At 31.6% G+C, this 27999-nt stretch overlaps 1 protein-coding gene across 1 annotated transcript; it reads left to right on the forward strand.

The window, feature by feature from the left end:
• The first annotated feature begins 1455 nt into the window (after positions 1-1455).
• On the forward strand, positions 1456-19647 carry LOC124531688 (activating signal cointegrator 1 complex subunit 2 homolog). Its single transcript, XM_047106185.1, has 3 exons — positions 1456-1622; positions 15422-15689; positions 18180-19647. The coding sequence occupies exons 1-3, from the start codon at positions 1608-1610 to the stop codon at positions 18755-18757; spliced, it is 861 nt and encodes a 286-aa protein (XP_046962141.1). The 5' UTR covers positions 1456-1607; the 3' UTR covers positions 18758-19647.
• The last annotated feature ends 8352 nt before the right edge of the window (positions 19648-27999 follow it).

The raw sequence follows: 27999 nt of genomic DNA on the forward strand, positions 1-27999 counted from the left end.
GCCTATTAATACTTGAGACTGGTCGCCCTTGGCCTTGCGTCTTGATGATTCAGCGCTCTAGCGCTGCAAGGGCTAAAATACTATGGATTCACATTATATCTCCACCACACTGACCTTATCGGAAACTTTCTTAAGATACGGAGAAATTAAATGGAATGAACGAGAATATTCAGAGTTATCATTCAGAGTTATCATAACATATAATGTAAATTGTCAAAAAATAAAATTGATTCCGACTAATTTTTTCCAAGCTTAAATTATAGTTACAAATTTCATATAAAAATATGATAAAAAAAGTATTTACTATATATATTAAATAAGAAATAAAAATAGGTTTTAAATTTTAATGCATTTTGTTGAAGTTTACAAACCGTGTATGACCCGGATGAATGTCATGATGTCGTTGCATGTTTTTTTTACATACCACTATCAAGCAACGACCCATCCGCATTGCTACTTTACATTTATGTTAAACTACTTATACGTTATAACGTCAATGTATTATAATTAAAATACGTAGAGATAAGATACAGTTTTCTAGAATGTTTTATTAAGTCAGGTTATTTAAGTAACATTTAATATCTATTTTTCCAAAACTTTTATTTATCTTTAGACTTTTATGTTTTATGGACAACCTCAAATTTTTAGTCCTGAATAATAAAAATTATTTATATTTTGTTCCATTTTTTTAAATTAGGCTTAAATTATTTATTTACTATTTATATTTCTACTGGCAATTTGATAACTCCGAAATAAACTAAAACAACACAGTGACATTTTTTTATTGCTTAATAGGTAGGCAGATTGGCAACTGGGTTACCGAATAGTATGCGATCACAACTAAGTTGTTATACGAATATATATTAATTTAATGTTAGTTACTTTTCATATATATATACTTAAACTAGTATTATTGATGGTAGGACTTTTTAGAAGCTCATCTGGGTACCATATTAAACTTATCATAGTTATTCTACCGTCATATAATAATATTTAGTATGGTTTCGGTTTCACGGGTTTGTGAGCCTAAAGGCATAAAGGATACACCTCCTTAGTTCCCAAGGTTGCGCATTGGTAATAATATTACATATATTTTAAGAAATTTATATTTTGTTTATAGTGATGTCTACGGCCAGTGGTAATTTTACGAAGAGGTTACCTTCTTGCCAGCCTACCTACATTTATAATAAAACAAAACCTAGGTTAATATTTATTTTTTATTTAGATTTTTAAACATTACCATCAAAATATTTTTTAAGTATAAAGTACGTAAATCGTAATAATAAAAATAGAAAGTGATGAAATACAATTTTTCACAGATTAAAAATATATTTACAAAATAATGAACCCCTATTCATGTCACCATAATAAATATCGATCATGAATAGTTATGTTTGATAACAATTCAAAACCAGCAAAGCCAACGAGGGTTCTGTTACAAAACCACAAGGGCTCCGCTGGCCGCATGACAATATTTAGCGGCTGTTGTAACAAAACGACATTATAAATACAAGTGCCGGCCGTGAGGTCCACAAGTGTGTGAGACGCCATAGCCGGAGCAAAGCGCGCGAAAGTTTGACGTTTGCGCACGGAAAGAATCAGTTATAATGTTCATTTTGAAGGTTAGTATTCTTTGTTTTGTTTATTTATTAACGCTTGTTAGTTTATTTTTTAACGGTTAAATTGTTTATAAAAACACATTTTGTGATTTTATTTAATGTTATGACAGTTAGGAACGTCAAAAATTTAAATATGGATACAGCCAAAATTAACAAAGAAAAGTCGATACCATTCGACTAATAATCATTTAAATAAATTAAATAAATATATTGTGCAATATTAGACGCTATTGTTTTAAAATGCGTTAAATTAAATAAATATAAAATGCTTGAATGTGTTGGTTTATAGATTATAGTTAAATAATGACAAATATTTATGTCATCTAAATATTTTAAAGCAAGGTATTTATTTCAATCGAAACTTACATAAATCCACTTATAACGCTATTTAATAAGAAATACCATATAGTTCTTACATATTTAGCACAAAAAAGTTTGTATAGGTTTAATTAAAGCAATGCGTCAGATATTTTCGATATCATTAATGTCAGGTGGTATTTAGATTAATGAAAAAAAAAACTAGTTTCAAATAACACTCGTGTTATACCTTTTTCATGACACAGCGACTTTACTATATCATTTAATGAGATTCGAGTTTTTAATTTACGTTTCGTAAGCATTATTATATTTGAAAAAAAGTATTATGTATTTATGTTATTACTTTTGATATAACTATTATCAGCATTTACTCAATTGATATTCTAAGTTAATAACAAAATAAATACTCAAAATTAATATAATGTAATGTTATGCTATATGTAGAATGTATATAACTTGTATATAAGCCAATACAGAATATACTGGTAATATTATACAAAGCTATCAAAACAAGGATAGTTGCAAAGGAATGCTGCAAGGCATAACTGCGCGGGCGCAGCTTTACGTAACGACTCAAAGTAACAACTGGATCTAATGGTTAGGAAAATCGTTATAGACTGTAATTTATAGGATTTCAATACGATCGGCCATTTTATGTTGTGTTGTTATAGTTTGTTAGGTGAAATGTTGCGTAGTATATAATTTCGGCTTTTATACATAGTATTGACTTAACCGATTGGATATGAGTAAAATATAAAGTATTTTAGAATTCTTTCTTTAAACATATAGACCACTTCTATTTTTTTTTTAAAACTTTAATCTAAATTTAAATGTGGATTTTTATGTTATAACTTTATCGTTTATTAACGATCATACCTACATAAAAATTAGGCTTTAAATTAACAACAAATATGTAATACTTATTCGAAATGATTTATTCAGACCGAGTATAACCTTTAAATATTTTATTAGCCAGTTTGACGTTTACTCATTTTATATTTATACAAAAAAATGATTTAATAATAATTAAAAACCTCGTAGTATAAAGGCAAAACATACGTCGAAAGTATTACATAGATCTTAATGACTAAATAATATGCTATTATTTACAAAATTCCTAATTCTAAGTCTACGAGAGGACCAAAAATGACAATCTTAAGTAATACAACACATAAAAAATCATAAATTTTATTCAACTCTAAATAACAGTATTATTTATTTTACCAGAACATAAAACAAATATTAATAAATAATACGTAGTACTTTTAATTGCGGTCGTAGCGCGTCGTGTAGCAAGGTCGTTACGAAGATGCGTAGAGACATCTTCAATGATGTGTAGCACATCTAATAACTATTGAAATGTATACTCGTCTACGAAACTAATGATATGTTTTACCGTCTTGTTTCGTTCGTATTTGACACCGGCTCCAAATATAACAATAACTATAACTACTTTATAATCGTAAATCGACTTTTAAGTAGTCTAATATTTTTCATTTCATTTAACTTAGGAGGACAATTATTTTTATTACTTTTTAGTTCATATTTATTTGTTTTTTGTTTGAAGAAGATGAAAAGAAAAACCGATTTTTCTTTTTGTTAAAATTTTTATTTATTATATATAAATTTAGAATAGTTGATAAATGTATGTTAAAAAATGTTACGGTAGTTATTAATTTGTTTATCAGTAAGCTAGTACCATATAATAAATATAATTGATTTTGAATCTGAGGTGTATAGTATAAGCTTTATAATAATGCCGTCGACATAAAATAAGATCAGTTAATTTACCTTAGTATCTCTTTGATACTGTAACTTTTATTTAATTGTATTGCTGACAGTCAGTGTATTTTAGTTTTCCGACCGTGACAAATACGAACAAAGATTGATTATTCAAAAAGCACAAGTCATGATCGGGTTATTATTGATTTAATTAAATATCCAATGCGATAAGTATTCGGGTATTGTCTATTAGTCTTATGGTTAGCTAGTGTATACAGAAAAGTTAGCCATTGCGTAAGACGAAGTTTTGCTTATATAATAATATACATAAAATCGTCCTTATGACTTTAATACAGCCTCATTATTCAAAATCAAAATAAACTTAATTCAAGTAGGCTTTTATAAGCACTCTTGAATCGTAATTTTACAATTAAGTGAAGCTACCACCGCGCACCGGTTCGGAAAGTTGAGAAGAACCGACAAGAAACTCAATAGTTATTTTTTTTTTCAACATATAAAAAATACAAAATGAAGTTACTTAAATACAATTCTTTAAATCAATATAGGATATATAGCTTGGAAGTCAACAGGTATTAAGTCCACGCTTCTTTTACCATCTATTTTATTACACAAATCATTGATTTTATTTTTGTATATAACCAAAGTCTTTCTTTTTCTTTCTAAGAGATTTAAATTTTTTTTAAGTTAGCTTTAAGTCAAATTCTCAAAATTACAATTGAATTGAATACGAGACAACGTCACATACATTACTCTGAGCCCAATGTAAGTAGCTAAAGCACTTGTGTTATTAAAAATAAAAAAAAGTAACGACGGTACCACAAACACCCAAGAGAACATAGAAAACTATTGATAATCTACATCGACTCAGCTGGGAATCAAACCCAGGACCTCGTAATTGCGTACCAATGAAAACCGATGTCCAAACCACTCGACCGGTCGTCGACAGGTATTCATGTAAATGAATATTATTATTCCATATAAAATTAAATCAAAAACTTAAATTGTTATCTAACTACCAGTTTGATAATACGATACACTTGCCAATTAAATAATTTTCAAACATTTTGAGTATGAAAACAAACCGATCTAGCGAAATAGTTGTTAATGTCTTTGCATAATACGTTACTCTTTTATGTAAGTACATACATTACATAAATTATAATTTATGCATGAACATGTACATCATATTTTTAGAAAATAACGTAATGAATCTATATCCGATTGCAGGCCCAGGCTTATCTGTATGAAAAAACCCTTACAATTTATTGAGTGTTTTTTCTCTGTTGAAAAAGAGTTTCTTGTCGTTTCTTCTCATTCAGCTTCATTTAATATAGTTGTTATATGACGATTAAAAAGTGCTCATAAAAGCCTACTTGAATAAAGTGTATTATTGTGATTGATGGATTGATTGTTTATTTACAAACAAGGTTATTTTCGCTCACAATACGAGTACGACAATGAAGATTTTCTTTACAATTTCATTGACACGGTGTAACTGGCAACGTTGCCAATGTATGACTAACACGACCTTGAGACGGCGAATTTCTTCAAACGCCAATGTTACGTGAAACAATTAAATGTAACTAGGCCGCACGCCTGGCGTTGCTTAAAACGATATGGTCGAGAATACTAATAGCGTGGACGGAATAACAATAGCCTGTTAACCGACTGCGCAACAAAAAAATACTTATATTATGTCTGATATAATACATTATTATTATAATATATAAATAAATATATTAATTTAAAAGTTATATATATTTGAGGTCACAAACGGTAGTTTTTAAGAGTATCCTGAACTAATATCAGATAATGGGGTTTGACAGTGGACATCTTACAGTGTAGGTCTTCTTAAGGACTGCTGTCCGTATAGCAAGCAGTTTAGCCTCAGAACCCAGAGTCCTTTAAAACACGAAAAATATATATCTGGAGATTCGAGATAATTTTTTTTTTTAAATATACTTTCATTATTGCTGCATCGATAAATAATATGGCCGGCATTATAAGGTTCTAAGTTATCTTATTTCTTTTTATAGAATAGGTTGGCGGACGAGCATATGGGCCACCTGATGGTAAGTGGTCTCCATCACCCATAGACAATGACGCTGTAAGAAATATTAACTATTCCTTACATCGTCAATGCGCCACCAACTTTGGGAACTAAGATGGTATGTCCCTTGTGCCTGTAGTTACACTGGCTCACTCACCCTTCAAACCGGAACACAACAATACTGAGTACTGTTATTTAGCTGATACTGTTATATAACTGATGAGTGGGTGGTACCTACCTACCCAGACGTGCTTGCACAGAGCCCTACCACCAAGAACAATATTATTTAAACTAAACCTCAATGCAATAATATATTGTTGTATAAAGTGGGCAACAAGACAATATATCTGGCCTAGTCTTTGCTATATCAGCAGCTGAGTATTTCCAAGGCGAAATGACAATAAAATATTTATTACATAAATCGACAAACGCCTTAATAACAGTGATACTGAACCATATTATTCAAAAATGTTCACTATGATTCATGGAAATGATTGTTTAAGTAATTTCCCGCGTAATTACTTAAACAATGTCATGTGAATGTTGTTGTTTTTTTTTATTGACGTCACATACAACCTTTTTGGACGTGTCATGAATATATGTATGGACGGAATCGATACCTTGAATCACTACATTAAATGAATTTTCTACGTTGGAAATAGTTGTTAAAGCAATTAAATTGCGATAAATATAATTATGAAAGATATTCTCGTTACTTATAACTTATAGTTAACCATAATTATACTACAGCTAAAAATATAAGTAATTTTTTTCTTTATACATGTATAAAGGAAATTTTTGCTATTAAAATAATGTTTTATACACTTATACATATATGAACTAAGTCAATTTATTTAACTTGCATGCATGTTGTTATAATGATAATTATCACTAAAGCCTATTTATACATACATTACTCAAATGCAATAATAATAATAATAATAATAAGCCTTTTATTTCATTCCCTTAGTTAATAATACATTTCATTTAACAATATAATATAATTCAATTGATTATAGCACTATTATTGTATCAATTAGTGTAATATAATATTCAAATATTCAAACATGCATTACACAGTTGTAAATTATAAAATGATTAATTTAAAAAAATACATTTAATTGTTTATATTATTATTCTATTAAATTTATTTAGTTTATTCCAACATGCACTACACAATTTTAAGTTAATAAAATGTTTCATGTTTATTTATATATTAAGTTAACTTATAATAAAATTACACTAAATTACACTCATTTAAAGGGAACTCCCGTGCGGGTAAAGGCCTCCTCCAGACTAGACCATTTTTCTCTTTCTTGAGCTACCTTCATCCAGCTCTCTCCAGCGACAGCTCGTATGTCATCCGCCCAGCGCTTGAGCGGGCGGCCCACACGTCGCTTGCCCGTACTGGGACCTCTCCACTTGGTTATTCTCTTTGTCCATCTGCCATCCTCATAACGAGACAGGTGGCCCGCCCATTTCCATTTCAGCTTTCTAACATGGGTTATTGCGTCTGAGACCTGTGTTCGTTTGCGAATTTCAGTGTTCTTTACCTTATCCGAAAGCTTAAGGTTCAGTATACTTCTTTCCATCGCTCTTTGACAGACTGAAATTTTGCTAGCCGTTTTTTCTGTTAGACACCATGTTTGGCAGCCATATGTGAGGCAGGGTAGTACACAAGAATCTAGTACTTTCTTTTTGAGTTTGGTGGGCAACTTAGATTTCAGAATGTGTTTCAAGGACCAGTAACGTTTCCATGCTGATGCAATCCTTCTCTCCACCTCTTCCTTGTCTGTCTCTCTAAAGGACAGTTGCTTGCCCAGGTATATGTAGTCATTGACATAATCTACATTTTTGCCGTTAATTTTAATAGGTGTTAAGGTATTGTTAGTCATTATTTTTGTTTTGTCAAAATTTATTTCCAGTCCGACTTTAATGCTTTGTAAATGTAGGGTTGTTAGCATGTCATTTAGTTCTTCAGCGGTGCTAGCTAGTAATGCAATATCGTCCGCAAATCGCAGATGGCTCAAGTATTTGTCGTCTATTTTTATACCTTTGTTGCTCCAACTTGAATCTTTAAGAATGAGTTCTAAAACAGCTATGAAAATTTTCGGTGACAAAGGATCTCCCTGGCGGACGCCGCGTTCTATTTTGAAAGTTGGTCCGGTTCTCTCCAGTCTGACTTTACTTTTGCAGTTCTCGTATATGTTGCTAATGATGTCTATGTACGTTGTCTCTACTTCGTGGTATTCTAGAGCTTCTTTGATGGACGCATGTGAGATAGAGTCAAAGGCTTTTCGGTAGTCCACGAAGGCTATGTAGAGTGGGGAATTAAATTCTTTAAATTTTTCTATCACTTGGCTGAGAACGTGAATGTGGTCTATTGTAGAGTATTTAGTCCTAAAACCGGCTTGCTCTATGGGTTGTTTCGCATCTATATTTGTTCCAATTCTTTTCAGCAGACATTGGGAGAACAATTTATACAAACTAGCCATGAGACTAATCGGTCTGTAATTGGAGACTTCTGATGGATCTCCTTTCTTGTAAATAAGTATGATTTCAGATACCGTCCATTGCTCTGGCACTTTCCGTTCTTTCAGGATTCTGTTGAATAGTATGGTAATTAAGGCGGAAATAATTTTTTCGCCTATTTTCAGTGCTTCATTAATAATAGAATCCGGGCCTGGGCTTTTTCGATTGTTTAGGTTTCTGATACCCCATACAATTTCCGTTAAGGAGAAGTCTTTCACTTCGGCTTCAACATTCAGTTCTTTAGAAATTCTGTTTATTGATACATCTTTAGAGGGTCTCTTTCTATAGAGTTCTCTGTAAAAATTTGTGGCCAACAAAACTAAGTCATTTCTGTTCTCCGAACTGCCTTCCGAGGTATTAATCTTTGGTATCCACATTTTACACTGACGTAGTGACTTATTCGCCGATTTTATACTACCTGTTCTATGTAACCAACTTTCATAGATATCTAGCTTGTAATTTTCGTATTCTTTATAAATAACCTTAGTGATAGTTTTGTACAGACTTTTTAGCTCAATTTTTTCTTCTTTGCTTTTATTATTTTTTAGTTGTAATGTATGCCTTTTCTTAATTAAATCTCTAGTTTCCTTTGATAAATTAAAGCACTTTTTTAATTTCTCATTAGATCTTGCTTGTTTCAGGCTCTCTATGATGCTTATTTCTAAGTAGTCATACAAACACTGAGTAGACATATTTTTGTAGGATTTGCCTTCAAGGGCTTTTTTCAAGGTATCCAAAAATCTTAGTTGTTCTTTTTCTGTTCTCAGCAAAGAGTTATGTTGTGAGAACTTTTTGCGACATTTTTTGTAGTTTTTTATCCTTAATGTACCTCTTATTAATCTGTGGTCTGAAGGAAATGAAATTTTTCTTAGCACCTCGAAATTAATAAAATAATCTCTTGAGTTTGTTAACAGATAGTCGATCTCGTTTTTAGTTGTATTATTAGGTGACATCCATGTCCATCTTTGGCTAAGTTTTTTCTTGTATAAAGTGTTCAGTATGACCATTTCCTCTTCTAAACAGAATTCAGTTAGTCTTTCTCCTCGTTCGTTGCCGGTACCTAGGCCATAGGGTCCGATTATAGGTTCTATAGGTACTTTAGGGATACCTATTTTGGCGTTGAAGTCGCCTATAATGATTATGTTCTGTCCTGAATTTTCCATTGCTTTTTTTACATCAGAATAGAAAAGTTCTAGGTTTTCTTCAGACGAACTTTCAGTAGGGGCGTATACTTGTATTACTGATAGTTCTGTTTTATGAATGCTAATATTGAGCAAAGCTACTCTGTCCGAAAATCCACTGAATTTCTGTATATTTCTTTTATGTGCTTTTTTTACTAAAAATCCAACTCCTCTATGCCCTTTTGTCTGACCAAAATAGTAAAAGATACACCAGTCTCTCTCTTCAATTCCATATCCTTCCTTTCTTATTTCTGATATACCAATTACGTCCCATTTTACTTTTTTAAGAGCAGACTCTAGTTCAATCATACGCGACTCATCTCTGAGAGATCTCACGTTGTATGAGCAAATATAAATATCTTGACAGCGTTTTTCATATGAGTTGATTTTTAATTGCTTAGTTATATCTGGAGGGTTGCGGTCATTTTCTCCCACGGTGACCAACCGGCTTGGGAGAATCAGAGGGGACCTTTTTGATTGCTATTCCTTGTTGTTGTTGTTGTTGCGATTTACAAAGCTTCTTATGTCATGTTTATTTTTCTTAGGAGGGTGTTTGGGGGTTTTGTTTAAAATTTCGTCTTCGTTTTTAGACCCAACAGCTATGTACTCAGGTGATTGTGATTGGTTTCTCTTGTTATTCGAGTTGGAGCGGTCTTTATTCTCTTTCTGTTTCGGATAAATGATTCTATCGAAGCGCAGTACAGCATTGATTCCTTTTTTTTCTCTCTATGTTGACTATTTCTTGCAGTTCTTTCCTTTTTTGTACTAATTTTGGTGGAAAGTCTTCCTTGATATAGTATCCACAGTTGAGCTCTTTTAGATATTTTTTACTCTTCAGAACTTGAATTTTTTTCCCGAGCGTGCTAAACGTAACTATGACTGGCCGGGGGTTATGTCCTTTCTTTCCTATGCGTGTTACGCTTTCGATTTCCCATCTTTTACAAGAAGTTGTTAAAAGGTTGTTTGTAACATCTAAAATAGCGTCTTCCAACTCTTGATATGATTTTTCTTTTTCTTCGAGACCAAAAAATATTAAATTTTTCTTCCTTAGTTTGTTGTCTATTATATCTATGTACTTCTCTTGTTCTTCAACTTTTTTTTCTAGATTCTCAAATCTTTTATCTAATTTTTGGAACTGTAAATTGATGTTTTCATTTATTGATGTTGTGATAGTTTCCTGCATATTCTTCATGTCAGTTTTCTGCTGTTGTAAGTCTTTTTGAATGCTTTGTAATATTTTTGTAATATTTTCCATTGTATATATTCGATGGTTGATAAAAAGTTTTAATGTTTAATGCACAATTTTAATATAGCTCCACCTGTCGTGTAGTAGTGGAAACACGATGACCTCGAGGTCCCGAATGCGCTTGCGACTTGGACCTTGTTGTGAAGTCGTTATTCACCAATAGATGGCGCTTTTCCTGCTTTTAGTAAATAGTACCGCAGAATGAGTGATGATTTGCAAATTTACATGTTATGTAAGAATACAAAAACTTGTCTTCATGGTTTTCTTGTCTTGGAAATTGCTTATTTATTCACTTTGGCTACTTTCATCAACGTCTAAGTCTTTTGTCTTCACGGGCGGTATCAATTTCATGAAAATAAACACAATTTAGATCACGATTGTTTCACACTTTTTTTTGCACTTTTACGTCTCGAATGAGTTAGTTCTTCATTTCACTCGCAGGTACTATGCATTTGTCTTGCTAGATTATTAATCCTCACTTGCATTTGGTGGTTAAAACTATTTATCACAACAAAAATTGACGGAGCTACTCTTAACGTTCGCACTGGTGGCGCCCTCCCGTAACTCAAATGCAAAGCCTATTTTAAAACCTATATAAAACTATTAGACGGGAAATTTAATACGTTAAACTTGGTGGTAGAGGTTTGTGCAAGCCCGTCTGCGTAGGAACCACCTACTCATCAATATATAATTAAAGGAATAGTTGATATTTCTTACAGCGTCATTGTCTATAGGCGGTGGTGACCACTTACCATCAGGTGGTCCATATGCTCGTCTGCCAACCAATAGCAAAAAGCAAAAAAAGTTAAACAAACTCTAAATCATTATTTAAAGTTATAAAACGAACAAAGTTCTAAGCATAGCCTATTGATAAAAAAAACAACAAACATGCACATAATGCTATGTAGACCTACATATATTAAATATTTAATTATTATCGACGTCGCATTCCAGAGGCTTCGACGGAGTAATAAGCTTTCGATATCACAGCGATGAATACGAGCAAGGCCGACTTCTTACGAAGGTTTCATAAGTTTGTTTAAGTATTCAAATACGAATTCCATCATTATTAGCTGCGTATTTGATGTATCGGTCGTTATATTATTGAAATATAACTATGTGGACATAATCTAAAGTAGTTCACTACTGGGCGTATGCCAAATTGAAGCAAAGTGGAATTCATGACAATCAATTCCCTCAGGGCTTTTGAGTAATCAGTATTTATACAAAGTTAGTAAGATCGACTTTTAATTATACTTCGGATATACAACCAGTGTAAGGAATCTTGTAGTCCACTAGGATGCCCCTAATGGGCTATAACATTGAAGATTACTGGTAGAATATATATTACCGGTAGGTATGCAATACTTTATTATTTTTGCTTTCTTATTTATTATTGCATTATTTTTTTCTGGTAATTAAACCTAATACTATTTAAGATATTTCATACGGATGTTACAAATAACGTTATATCTTAAACATACTACTACAAAAAGTCAAATATTATTATAATAAGACTGTAAATGGGATTATTAAAAGTGATCATCATAGGAACGATCATACAATATTCTTCACTGTCTTATAATTCGTATTGCGGTCGAGGATATCGATACCCTTACATAAATAAAATGATTAAATATTGAATGAAGAGCAAATTAATTAAAATAACATTGTTTTTACGTACGACTCTATTATTTGTATTTAAGAATGACTCCAAATGCAAACAGAGATTATATTGTTGACGTTTTTTGTTAAGTCAACCTTCTACACTTAAATATTGTATTTACTATATTTATTGCCATTGCATCAATGTATTTGATAGAGTTAGATTTTGTATTACATAAATAATCATTAGACAGTACATTAAGAGTACATTACTATTGAAAGGTGAATGTTTAAATAAAGAAACATAGTTTTTATGACTGTATTCAACTCTAATACTAAGAATCTAGGACCTTTTGTTTCCGCTGGAAACACGCCTTACACACGTAACGTTTCGTGTATGTGGTGACCAGGACATATATAGTTCACTTGGTGATACGGCTTTGTGCTAGCCCATCTGGGTAGGTACCACCCACTCATCAGTTATTCTTCCGCCAAATAACAATATGCAGTATTGTTGTGTTCCGGTTTGAAGGATGAGTGAGCCAGTGTAACTACAGGCACAAGGGACATAACATCTTAGTTCCCAAGGTTGGTGGCACATTGACGATGTTAGGAATAGTTAATATTTCTTACAGCGTCATTGTCCATGAGTGATGGTGACCACTCACCATCAGGTGGCCTATATGCTCGTCCGCCAACCTATACCATAAAAAAACAATATAGTACTTCAGAATACTCACTAAAACCCAGGGATACCCTCAAAGTATCATCAGTGTTCGCCACGGGATCGCTTTCACACATACCGTGACACGAATGAACCAAGGCCTACAATAAATAAAATAAAACTGTCTATTGGTTTGCATTTTATATTACACGAAGGTAATTTAAAGGGAAGGAATTAAATCAATAGGTATTTTTTTAAATTTTAAATTAGAATAATATGTCGTTAATTCATTGGTGTATATTTAAAGCGAGCTAAGATGTACCCAAAGTGTTACCCAATTAAAGGAATTAATATTAAAATATAAAAACAAATAAATAATGTTCTTGGAAATAATTGGATTAGAAAGATGTAAAGACGGATAAGAATACGGTATAAATAATTGTAAGGCGTTATTATCACTAATAGTGATCTTACAAGCGACCTCGAAAATGAACAGAAATGAGTCAGACAAATATATCTGAAAAAAGATTAAATTAAATCCGCTTTTTAATTATTCAAATTATCAAAGTGATATAAGCCATACTAGAATATTTTGTAATTTACATGAAATATATACAATGTATGTATGTATGTAATAACATATTACTTGTGTAGTTTTCCTTATAATGTTTGTTTTCGTGCCAATTTGGACAACGTATACAAGAGTCAAGTTTATATAAAATCAATGCTAAAAGGTGTCATATAAATATTTAAATAATACGCAATAACAGCTTAATGGGCTTCCATAGATATTGACGCCGTAAGGAATTTTAACCAATCCTTGCATCACAAACGGATTACTTAGAGGAACAAATATGTCCCTTGTGCCTGCATTGGTATTCTTATAAATACTATTCGGTATATATACATATATATATATTTGTCAGAATATGTGATGATAGAAATCTAGCCAGACAAGCAAGCATTATCAAATAGTAAAAGGCTTTCTTGGTTAATAAAGATATCGTATAAAATATATATTATTTGAAGCAGTAATAAGTTTATTTTTTATATCGTTTAACATGTGGGCAAACATGCAGACAATTCGCTATGTACTAATATTAAAAATAGTTCCGTATATAACAAGGTTATCGAACATTCACTATTCCTTGTTGCTAATAAACCAACGCCTTAGGTTCGGAAACTGTTCTAGATTTATTTTCCGTTTTAACCGTTTATCAAAGGTCGAATACCGAAACATTGAATCATATTTTCGAACTAATTTAAAGTCACTTAATTCTCACACTTACACGAAATGTTTTTTTTCCGCATTAAACGCAGGCAAAGATCCTGTATGATTAATCTAATTGTAAAACCTTATTTGTTAAATCGTTTTTATATAATAATGTCAAATAACACTCGTTTCTTTATCATATTGAAAGTTATAATTTTTCCATTTAGTTTATTACTATAATTGATACTAGTAAAGTAGAGTTAACAGTATAATATACCTATCCAGTAAGTCAGTAACAGTTGTATAAACTTTTGTCACTTTAACTATGTATTTCGTTTAACTTTATCTATCTATAGTACAAACCAAGTCGCTTTCCGCTGTCTATGCACTTAGATCTTTCAAACTGCGCAACTTAAATGCAATTTTCATAAATAAATAAAAAGATTCCATGGGAAGTTTTATTTGTATAAACATTCATACTATAGTAGTTACAGGCAAGAAATTCAACTTTTCTATTTATATAAATAGAAGACTTTTCCTTTTGTCTTTTCTATCGTCTAAAAGTTGTATATACAACCTTATTGTACCCGAGTATAGTAGCTATTCCTATATAATCTATGATTTGTTTATTTATATGCGCTAACATAAAGACTAGGTCGATTTAAAAAAAGAATATCTCGTTAGATTGTCTATTGATTGATATGACCCACGGGGAACATTTAATTTCATGAAATAATTAGATTTATCTCGATGTTGTTCGTGCGTGCATCGTACCCCATAATTTTGTATGCAGTCTATCAGTCTGCCTCGGGCGAATGAAGTGTTAATACAAGGTATTATACCTATCAATAGAATACTAATAATTGTTTGTTTCGTTAGTTTAGTCTCTGATAGGTTTATTGGCTAGATGTAAGGCTGCAAATCTCAGGACCTGGGTTCCATAGTTCAATTAAAATTAATTGTTATTTTTTCTATTAATAAATGTACGTCTGGAAGTTGGAAGTGTATATTCAAAAAGTACGTAAGGTCATTGTTTCCGCAGCTAAACTCTTACCGCTCTTGGTAGATTTGTCATCCTATCGGATTATGAGCGAGGGAAGTAGTACGCCTGTGTTTTTTTCTATATCCTGAGTCCTCATTCTAGATATTTGGCGCTGTAGCCGAATTCAGTTACGACAATGTCATCATATTATATTTATTTGTGAAATATGTTTGTACAAATGTAACATTGCCCATTTATTTTTTTCCAGGGATTACTGCTGTCCGCGCTCTGTGCGTTAGCATACTCGCAAAACTACGGCCCAACGACGACCCCGGTGCCGATCCTGAAGCAGATAAACAGACAGAACGATGACGGTTCGTACAGCTATGGATACGAGGCCGCGGACGGTTCTTTCAAGATCGAAACGAAATATCCCAGCGGTGACGTCGCCGGAAAATACGGATACGTTGACGAAAACGGGAAAGTTCGCGAAGTGTCCTACGGCGCGAGTAGCCAGCGTGGATTTGAGCCTGAAGGTTTGTTTCATATTTTACTACGAACATACATACAAAAACGGTATTCACATCAAAATGCCAGTGCAAATTATTCATGATTAAATATAACATAACGTTATAAATTTACTAATATTTAACAAATACATTCAGTTGTGTCTGCCAGTGGCGGATTTACCAATACGGTAAGTAGGCTGGAGTCTAAGCAGATTTAGAGGGGCGATATATTTTAGCCCTAATTTGTTATTATCTTATAGAAATAAAAAATAACTTATATGTATACACATTACGTCCGTAATCCGTATACTCGTCACTACATAGCGAGTTGGAAAAATAATCTAGTAACTGATAGAAATATCACCTAGTTTATAATCATACTAATAACGGGAAAAAACCGATGTAATGAGGACGACCGAATACAAATCATAAATGGTCATCTCTCTACATATCTCTTACAACTTAATTGTGCCACCATCCTTGGGAAGTTATTGTATCCCTTGGGCCTCTTACATGGGCTCACCTTAAAAACCGGAAAACAATAACCTAAAGCACAAAGCTATATAAAATGTGTTGTCCATCGCTCAAAAATTAAGTACAACAAATCAAAATATTAATCGTGTAAATGAACACTGATACATGTATTACTTTATTAAATTAACCCAATTTTGCATGCTTTTTTTGCTGTGACATATATTTAGATATATCTATATAGATATGAAGGTTGTATCAAAGCAGTAAAACATAAAAAAAAGGGGTAATTTCGAATAAAGGCGAATAAAGTAATACCAAATCTTGCTAATGTATTACCAAAGTATTTACAAGTTACTAATCATACAAGTAATTAACAGTCAAGTGACATTGAATCTAAGTTTACAAAAAACTTCTAAAGTGGGTTAAGAACTACTAAAGTGATATTACGACATCGATTACGTTGTACACTAATTTACTTGAGAAAGAAATGAGTGCTCGCAAATCAATCTAATTGATTTTGCAAAGGAAGTGTTAATAATTATAATTATTACAACCTTTTCGAAATACATAGATCACTTCGTAGATAACATTGATATTGATATTTGTTAATCATGTGCAAACAGCCATACAAATGTGTCAACATTTCTTAAGTATTTGACGATTGACGATCTCCGTGGTCGAGTGGTCTGTAACCCGGTTTTCATGGGTTCGCCACTCGGAGGTCCCCGATTCGATTCCCGGCTGAGTCAATGTAGATTATCATTAGTTTTCTATGTTGTCTAGGGTCTGGGTGTTGGTGGTACCGTCGTTACTTCTGATTTTCCATATAAATTGCCTTAGCTACTTAAATTGGGATCAGAGTAATGTTGTCTCATATTTATTTATTTATTATTTGTTTGTGTACAGTTATCGAATAGTTCGAAGCCGAGATACTTTTATGATATACAGGCAGTATATCATAAAAGTATCTACCTACGTATACATACCTTATTTAATACGTATTGTTATTGTTTTTCGGTTTGGAGGGTGAATGAGCCAGTGTTAACACAAGAAACATAACTTCTTAGCTTCTAAGATTAGTGGCGCATTGGTAATCACCTGACCTAACCTAACCTTTTAATTAATTGGTTAATTTATACTGCTTATCTTTTCTATTTATGGTTATTTTACATCCAAGACTACTTATTTTGTATTCTTATGAAGCTATTTAAATAAATAAAAGATCCATAAGACAAATTTACAGACAGGCATTTAAAAATTAACGTATTAAACGTGGTGACCGCAACCAAAAAGGCTCATATAAATAAGTAAAGCAATATTGAAAAAAAAACTGGTGAGTTTCACGAGACATTTCTACAAATTAAAAAAAAAAGATGAAAAATTACCAAATTAAATCAACTATATCCGGTCACCAATTCAACAAATATCAACGCTTTTTTATCATATCTGACATATCTTATTGAGCAACATACCAAAGAGTTTACATAACAACATTTGCCATTTTTTTTACCTTTTAGAAGAATGTTCCAAACACCCTTCTCTAAACTCAAAAATCAAAATACTTTTATACGAGGACTTTTGAATCGTCATTTAACAACTATTTCAAGTGAAGCTACCACCGGTATCGGAGAGTAGATTCTATCTAGAAGAACCGGCAAGAAACTTAGTAGTTACTCTTCTTACTCCAGTTAGGAACCACTCGCTGCACTTAACAGTTTCTATTCTGGTTACCCATGGATGGTAACCTTCACGGTCTAGTTGTTCAGGTAGTTGACCGATAATTAAGAATTAGGCGTGAAACAGTTTACATAATAATCGTTCACAGTCAATTAAATTAAGAACGTTAACTTTTTTGAAATAACACAATTTACCCTCGAAATGTTGCCATATATAAAATTATATGCTATTTAATTACACAAGATTTTTTGAATATTTGTTGAGAAGACACCTTCAGATTTATACCACACTTGATTTATTTATCCGGAGGTTACATCGTTGACCTCAATGATTTTGAAATTATTGTAATATCCTGTAACGTTACAGGCACTGGCATCATGGTACCACCACCTACATTACACGACCCTCAATCATCAAACGCCTTGACCGATGGTCAAGAAGACGACGGCCAATACCGAGAGGACCCGAGGATCTACGAGGACCCAAAATACAACGGCAGAGCTCAACCGAGACCCAGTGCCGTGAGACAGTACAAACAGCAAGTCCAACCTCAACCTAGCTTCCAATCGAGCTTCCAGTCCCAACCCCAGCCAACGTACCAACAACAACAGTACCAACCACAACAATACCAGCCTCAATCCCAGTACCAACAACCACAGCCCCAATACCAACAACAGCAATACCAACCTCAGCAGCCATTATACACGCAACAAAGCAGTCTTTTCAGTCAGTCTCCCCAACAGTTTCCCCAAGAGAGACCTCAGAGCCAGGTCTACCATCAACAGCCCCAGTTCTCGTACCAGGCGTACACACCCCAACCTTACCAGAATCAGAACTACCAATCGCAGAATTACCAAACCCAGAACTACAATCCCTTTAATGGTCACCCAGCGCAAAACTTCGACCCCAACACAGGATCATACTCCATCAATTTCACTGGCTAGTTTGTAATTTAGATGCTAAGAACTTACCTCATGGCGTTCTTGGAAAAATTAGAAATTTTAAGACTTTTTTTAAAAAATTAAATTGAGTTAAAGTTTGATTACAAAGATACGAATTTATGAATCAGTTCTGAACGGAAAGTATATCAGAAGTATTTTATATATCTATATGTTTATGTAATATATTTATTTATATATGATGAAATAATTCAAAGTATTTATTAATATATTTCCTAATCAAATTCAAAAATATTTTAGTTTATATAAATTCAGTCATTTAATCGAAATATCAAAATATTTACATATATATAATAATTTATTAATATATTATATTTATTTATTTATATAATTTATATAATATTACCTTGTATCACTTCTCATATACTTTCAGTTCTAATTGACTCAAGTTTCATAGTATAAGTATATTAAACCCTCCGCTATTTGCAGCCATTAAAAAAACAAGACATTTTGTACGACAAGGCATTTTAAGTCTACCCTCAAAATTATTAGTAAAGATTTTACTTTACCGTCTAATGACATTTGGTCTTAAGACACACACACACACACAGATACTAGATACACACACTCATACCCATTGAGTCATAAGTACCACTTTCATTTGTAAATATGTAATACGAAACTATATTTATCTCTTTTTAACAAATTAATTCGTGTTTTGGAAAGTATTGCTATCTCTTTCTATATTATATAGGTGTCTTTAGATTAAATGTTATTTTGCATACTTAGTACTAGTCAATAGTTCGAAAATTATTTCGGTATATTAAGCTTTACATAAATTATTATTATGAAATATATTTTCATATTAATATGATATGACCAGTGAAATTTAATTTTAAATATACATATATACGTAAGTATACGTTTTTTATACATTTATACCTAAACATTATACATATATATACATATTTTTGTTATTTAATGTTTGTAATATTATATAGTTAAATATTTTTCATATTTATATGTAATTTACGTTTATGTATATATTTTTTAAATAAATGTATATATATCGAATTAATATTATATTTAGTATATTTATATTACTATATATATATTTATAATTTATATCATATGTATATGTATCATAGTACATTGTAGACTTTTTATATTAAATATTTTTATAATTTATTAAACAAATTACATTTGTAAAATATATAAATGTATAGTATATATGTATGTATATTATGAGTGTTATTCACGCATTACAGATATATTATTAATTTTATAAAATAATATATATAATATTATTGTATTTGTGTATATCTATTATATCAATAATTCAAAGTATGGTGTGAGTTGCGCGCGCATGTTTCAATATGGCGGACGCGTCTCGCGGACGAAGTTGTACGTGTCCAGGGTGTAAATAGTTTCAATAAATACTTACATAAACATTGTTATTGTTTTCTTTCCGATAAAATAGAAAGTTAACATTCGCCCCTAAATAATTCATTTTATCGATATTATTCACACATTATGAAATAACTTTTCAAAAACATCAAGTGACATTATGACTTAATTAACACTCAAAAGACAATGATTTTTTATCTATTTTATATATATATATATATATTTTTTTTTTTATATCGTGAATTTTGTTAAATACTTGTGAACAATTTTTTTACACCATTACTTTGTCACTTTGATTATTCAATGGAATTCTTATATAGTTTTATTAGCTTTTTTCCTTTTTTACATTTTTATGTTTTGCATAAATTAAGAAAAATCCTGTATTTTGTAAACATGTTTTTTTTATGCAATTGAATCTATTATTTTTAGTAATGTAAGTCTGTTAGTCGATGATTACCTATAACAACTTGCATGCTGTAATTACCTGTAAGTAAAAGAACAATTGAAATGTATTACTAGAAATTACTGCTGTACACGAATTATTGTATCTTTTGTTGGTAGTTCTAAATAAATAAATAAATAAATCTATGGAATACCATGGCATAATATTTCAAACAGCGTTTACGGTAATACGTACTTATTAAAAACGATAATCACTGATATACAGATATTCTACCGCCAAACGACAGCACTCAGTATTGTTGTGTTCCGGTCTGAAGGGTGAGTGAGCCAGTGTAACTACAGGCACAAGGGACATAGCATTTTAGTTTCCAAGGTTGGTGGCGCATTGGTTATGTAAGAAATGGTTAATATTCCTTACAGCGCCTTTTTCTGATTCGGGCCTAAAATAATAACAATTATTAAAAATCATAGTCAATTGAATGTCGTGTATTAAAGCCTTATATTTCTTAAAAAATAGGAATGGTTATAAATAACGATTATAGAAAACATCACAAATTTTACAAACGAAGTTTAATTTTCTTTTAACTGGCAACACTGTAATAAATATGATGGCCCAATGATAGTTAATAGTAATACTAAGGTAATCTAAAGTAAACATCACTATATTGTAGTTGTAGTATCTTATTTGCTTTGTCATTATAATAATTTGACTCATTTAGTTTATTTTACAGTAACTACTGCTAAATCAATAGAAAATTTAGGGAGAGTGTTCAAATATATTTTTCGCTTCAATTTAAAAAAGGATAAGTCTCTTCTTCAGACATGGTATTTTTTTTTAAATATCAAATACATAATCATTAAAAACTATCTTGTATTTAACTTGTTTTATTACCTTTTTTGGTAAATCTTAAGTAGGAAGATTTCGTTTCTAGTTCACTTTAAAAGGGCTTATGTAAGAGACTCAATAAACAAGTTTAATAGAAATTAGAAATATAACTCTTTTCCGCCTTTTTTATAATGTGGGGATTAAAGAAAGGTTAAGAGGTTAATTTCAGGATGTTACGGCACTTACCGGATACTTGCGTCACATAGTATTATCGTTTACAAAATTATTGTTAATAAAAATATCTTTGCCAATTATTAATTTTACTTTTCACACTTTTTATTAGAGTATCTATACAGCAATTTTTTTCACAGTTGAATAGATCTGATCTGTCCTTCATCATTCGCAAATATTTTAATTATTTTGATATAAAAAAGTCATAACAATATATATAATTAGTTTATAATAGTGATACGATAACTGACAAAAGTTTATAGCAAGATTTCTTTGTTACAAAAGTACTGCCTGCATCTGCGGCTCAAACAGCGCATAATTTATAAATCTTTACTTATGGGTAAAGTTTGATGGTAGGGCTTTGTGCCCGTCTGGGTAGGTACCAACCACTCATCAGTTACTCTACCGTTATATAACAGGACTCAGTATTGTTGTGTTTCAGTTTGAAGTTCCCAAGGTTGATGGTACATTGACGATGTAAGGAATAGTTAATATTTCTTACAGCGTCATTGTCTATGGGTGATGGTGACCACTTACCATCAGGTGGTCCATATGCTCGTTCACCAATCTATACAAAAAAAAGTTTAATAAATTAAGCGTAAAGCGCTACAGCACACAAACCGTTAGCCTCAAGTTACCCCTCGAGAGAATCAAATGTGTAGCCCTGCGACTCAAACTATCTTTGTCCATTTCATTTGTGGAAAAAGCATTGTGTAACAATCACCCACCCAATACTCCAATACTCCAATCTCTTGCAGTTATAAAATCAATAATATAGGCGCTGCCATAATAATTAGCTTTTGGTAAGACTGTAGTTCAAACTCAATAGGATCAATGAACTCACCGGTCTCAAGCCTCTCTCAAAGTTTGCCAAAGATCTGATCTGATCTGATCATATTATATCGACTACAACAACAGCCTGTAAATTTCCCACTGCTGGGCTAAGGCCTCCTCTCCCGTTTTGAGGCTTGCAACGTATTCCACCGCGCTGTTTCAATGCGTATGGGTGGAATACACATGTGGCAGAGTTTCTATGAAATTTGACACATGCAGATTTCTTCACGATGTTTTCCTTCACCGCCGAGAACGAGATGAATTATAAACAGATATTAAGCACATGAAAATTCAGCGGTGCTTGCCTGGGTCATCTCGATATATCGACTAATACTATAATATTTTTAGTAGTATGAGATTATTTTAGTAAAAATATATACTTGTGTTTTGAACCTTAAAATGCATGTTGTGGCCGACTAGAAGTGACTGAACACTTTCTATTAAGTACTACCTTATTATATCAGTTATAATTAGCCAATGAAAACCCCGTCGAAATCGGTCCAGACACAATTTAAAAACCATGTTGTTTCGGTATATGTACCGTGTATACATACATATGCATTGAGTAAAAAAGGGCTACTTTAATGTTACAAATAGACAATCCAATTTTATTATATGTATAGATATATATGTTTTTATCTATAACATGTGTAAGTGTAGTGACTGCTGATGGTCATAAAACATAAATAAATAAATACGAGTATTGCTAATAATCTAAGTTCCGGGCAGATTCAGAAAACTCTACGTCTCTATAAAGGAAGTCTACCCACTCGTTTTTTTTAAATAAATCCATTCACATAACACGCCATTAAATCTTTGAGACTTGTTTAATTAAGTCGACCCTGAAATAATTTCCTTCCGATTAATGGTGACCATATACTTTATGTTGATTTGTATTTAATTATAGTCGAGTATCGGAAGCTTAAAAAAATGTTGGCCAGATTACCTCAAGTGGATAGCCTTATACAGGAGGGAACCAATGACAAGAATGTATATTTAAATAAATTATATAGACAAAGAAAGTATATACATCAAAGTCACGAGCACGCTATGTAGCAAGCTTCACGTAAGTATTATGATTTAAAAATAACGTGTTAAGTGATTACCGAATCTTTAATAGCTTTCCAAGGCAATCAAACTTAGGACCAGGTTAAAAAAGGACTAAGTACCAAAGTACTTATCTCAGTATGATATTTGTTTGTATAGTAATATAAACAAAATATATTTTTTTAAGACCATGTCGTATTTTGAGGTTCATTATTGAAATGCTCTTCGAAATAATATGTAATTTTAATATATAACTAGCGGTTTTAATTGTTTTCTTATTCTTCTTAAAATTTTCCGATATGACGTACGTGTTTCAATCAATTAATCAATCAAAAAATACTTCATTCAATTCATTACAAACACCTTTGAATCCTAAATTAACAACTCTTAAGTGAAGCTACCACCGGTTCTGAACGCAGCTTCTACCGAGAAGAACCGGCAAGAAACTCAGTAGTTGTATTATGGGTAACACGTCAGGAACTAGACATGCGTAAATAATAACCATATGAAGTTTCTACTCCATCGAATGAAGGATATGTGTATAATGGAAAATGAACAAAAACTAACATTCTCTTTTATAAATATTCCAATAAAACCCAGAAGTTGTCCTGACTGTGTATCATAGCCATATTCAAGGCGATCATTTGCCCGCTGTTAGTTCTGCAGCGCCATCTAGTAACGGCTTAAAACAAATTGAATAGCCTTTCATTGATACATTGAAGATATGTAAAGAATTACAAAATCTAATAAAACCTGCTACTTTTTTACCGATATTTGTATTTGATCCAATCTTTCATAAATAATTTTGAAATTGAGTAGAAAACCTCTTTACCAATTTTTTTAGAAGCCGACTAGTTATCTATGTCATGCGCATTTTTGAAGTCAGTCATCAGGTCAAATTAATTGGGCATCAAAAGGAGCCTTAAAGTTCAAGCCTACTTCGCACCAAATTTTATCATAATCAGCTTAGTGGTTCGACGATTGTTGGTATAATTTTCTTGGTAGGTAGTACTGGGCAGTAGTCGTTCAAAAAATGTTCAAATTTCGTAGAAGGATTTCGTGTATAATATCTAGACCATCTGTCAGGATGTTTTTCTTATGAGAAACTACTATGTCATATATTGATGATGTAAGTAGTTTCTAAAACAATTCCAAATCATGTAATACTACTATAGATTCCTACCAAATGTCAGATTAAATGTTACAAGGGCAACAAGAAAACCGAATTATCATTAGCATGTAAAATTACTTATTATAAATTAGATACAATAATTACGCATATTACAAAGCTGACTCATTAAAAAAATTAGTCCACTACTGCTAATATTATTATAAAAATAAATAGTTATTATATTATTTGGTTCATAAAACTTATGTCTCGTCATGTTAGTGTTAAATAAATCTACTGGAAAGAACTGGCAAAAACCTCAGTAGTGTGCAATGATTGTCACCGTTTCTTTCGAAATGATTTATATTGTCGTAAATAATAATATTGTTATAAGCAGCTGTAAGTATACCAACTGTATTAAAACATGCAAAAGGAAATCTCAACCACAAGTATAATGTTTTATTTACAAACAAACACACTTGCACTGCACGCACACACTCTCTCTCACACACACTATTATAAAGATAACGAACTAAACTGAAAAGTTTTTAAAATGAAATTAATATGTCCTATGTACCATATGTTTAAATTAATATGAGTATTTACTTGACGGATATCACGGATTATCAGTACTTAAAATTACAATAAGTTGCCAGTGAAAAGATCGTTTACACCGATTGCATAAGAATTAGAATTAATTTAATTCAATTTATCAGATAACATGACAATAATGTTGTCCTTTAAAGAGTCAGCGTAGGTTTTCAAGAGTACGCCTCTCCGAGGTTCGATTTCCGGCCGATTTGATATAGAAAAAGCTCATTAGTTTTCTATGTTGTCTTGGATCTGGGTGTTTGTGGTACCGCCGTTACTTCTGATTTTTCATAACCCAAGTGCTTTAGCTGCTTACTTTGGGATCAGAGTATGAATGTGATGTTGCCTAATATTTATTTATTTAAAGTACTTAAATAAAAAATAGAGATAGAACCGTAGTTGAAACAAGTATTAGATATTAAAGATTCTGCTTTTTACACGCTAAGGTCGATAACAAGTAGACCTCCAAATTACTCCACGAATTGGTCCTTGCCATAGACCGCGCCCAAAAATTGCTTTTTATAGAGTGATATTACGTAGAGGTCGAAAAAAATTTAGCTATGCGTTTTCTTAAAATCGAATTATTAAATTAAACATATGTCGCAATATTCGGCCTTTTGTATTTGTTTTAAGAACCTTTACTAAAGCAAAAGGTGTTTAATTTGATTAGATTCCGTCTTTTTATATACATACTTCAGTTTTTTTCTGTTGTTATATACCAACTTAGACGCTTATCAAATTGCTTGCTTATCATCTCTTTTCATAAAAGCTGAAGAAAAATATTTTATTTAGAATTTACTAAAAACGGAATTTATTTTGTCACGAAAATGTCATATCGGTATTTTAACGTTAAATGTTTAATAATAAATTTTTAAAATATGTCTTCTTCTATTAGTGGAGACTGTTAGAAAATCAATCTCATGGCTCGCCCTTCTGTCATTCTGAAGATTTATTTTGCCCTCAACCAGCTCATTAAATGTTCACGTTTCTATCTTGACAAGTACAAAATCACATTTCATATTTCATCCCAAATTATTTACCCTGATAATATTATTTTGTAATATTTTTCAATCGTCTTTTCACACGGTTTATCAATCAACTAGCTGTGCCCGCAACCTTGTACGCGTTTGAATTTAACAAAAAAAAATTTTTATAGCCTAAGTTACTCCTTATTATATCAGTTATCTGCCGTGAAAGTCCCGTCCAAATCGATCCAGCCTTTCCAGAGATTAGCTGGAACAAACAGATATACAGACAAAAATTGTAAAAAATGTTATTTTGGTGTAGGTACCTTGTATACATACATATGCATTGAGTAGGAAAGGGCTATTTTAATATGCAAACAGACACTCCAATTTTATTATATGTATACTTAGAAAGGGAGCCGTCATAATATAGCAATATAGATTAATGAATAAAACCCAGCTATCTGTGTTCAAATTACTCTGCACTCGCTAAATTTAAGCTTCGTCAATCTAAATGTCACTTCCTTGTATAAATAAATAAAACGAATATCAAAGACAAATATTTAGTATTATATATTAAGTCTTATTTGTAAGGACATAAGGACTATCCACGAGTGAATGATAGCCGGTATTCTCTGTGGACAATTTAATAGTCCGAGAAACTTTTCAAGGTGGCGCGAGTATCAGTTTGAAAAACTGTTTAAAACTTCAACAACCTATAAACAGGATCTCGCCTTATTCCTTTCGACGTTAAGATAGATTTCAGGTGACTCATTAAGTATCAAATCTTGTGATTGGTCAAATGATATGAATGTCCTAAAGTTTTATTTTTTATAATTGTTAACCTCAGGTGTTAATTTTGCGTGGAAACTTTTTATATATTTCTTTAATATTTTGAATACATCATGCAAAATTGAATACTTAATATTCAGTATTTAGTCAGATTAGTTAATCTAACTTTGATCACAGTTTTACAAACTAAACGAATGGTCAGTCACTTCAGAATATTTTTCATTATTAGTAATTATTGGCGAAATGGCCCAGTTAGAACGTGAGCATCTTAACCGGTGAATACGGGTTCAAACCCAGGCACCACTGAATATTCATGTGCTTAATTTGTGTTTATAATTCATCTCGTCCTCGGTGGTGAAGGAAAACATCGTGAGGAAACCTTAATGTGTCAAATTTCATAGAACTTCTGCCACATTTGTATTCCATCAACCCACATTGGAATAGCGTTGTGGAATATGTTCCAAAACCTTCTCCACAAAGGGAGAGGAGGTCTTAGCCCAGTTATTGTTGTTGTAATTTTTTTTAAATAATAAAAAACGATATCAGAAATGTCAAATGGTAAGCTAAAAGAAATATTAATTTGAAAATTTTTCATTCTACGTAACTACCAAAATTGCTCAAAATTCAACACCAAATAAACCATAAATTTATAATCTAACTTCATTTTTATAAATAATATATTCAAATAATAATAAATATTGACACGCCCATTGAAAAAAAGAACATACTTTTTAACAAACGATAACGTTGATAAATATAAATATACCTACTGAAGGTTAAATTCAAAATGGCGGACAGAACGAATACAGATAAACTCGTTTAAAGAGTTCAATTTATTGTATCGATTTATATCATTGTTTATTATTTAACATTCTGTTCAAACGATCGTTGTTATCGGTGAACGCAGTGTGTATAGAGTCTTTCTCAAGTTATCTTGTCACAAACATGAGACCGGTTTCAATATGTTGTATGCTCTGTAAACGAAAGCTCAAGGTCGACTTGCACTTCCGTCACGAGTGCAACTGTTATAGAACCTCCAAGCTTTATTGTTAATAATTTATTATATAATTATTATATTCGTTAA

The sequence above is a fragment of the Vanessa cardui genome, chromosome 8 (genome assembly GCF_905220365.1).
Source record: "Vanessa cardui chromosome 8, ilVanCard2.1, whole genome shotgun sequence".
In the NCBI taxonomy this organism is placed as follows: domain Eukaryota; kingdom Metazoa; phylum Arthropoda; class Insecta; order Lepidoptera; family Nymphalidae; genus Vanessa; species Vanessa cardui.

What these genes read in the sequence shown, in the direction of transcription:
- LOC124531688 (XM_047106185.1), top strand. An exon ending in GCGTGGATTTGAGCCTGAAG is followed by an intron (nt 15,690 to 18,179) that starts GTTTGTTTCATA and finishes GTAACGTTACAG; the next exon opens with GCACTGGCATCATGGTACCA.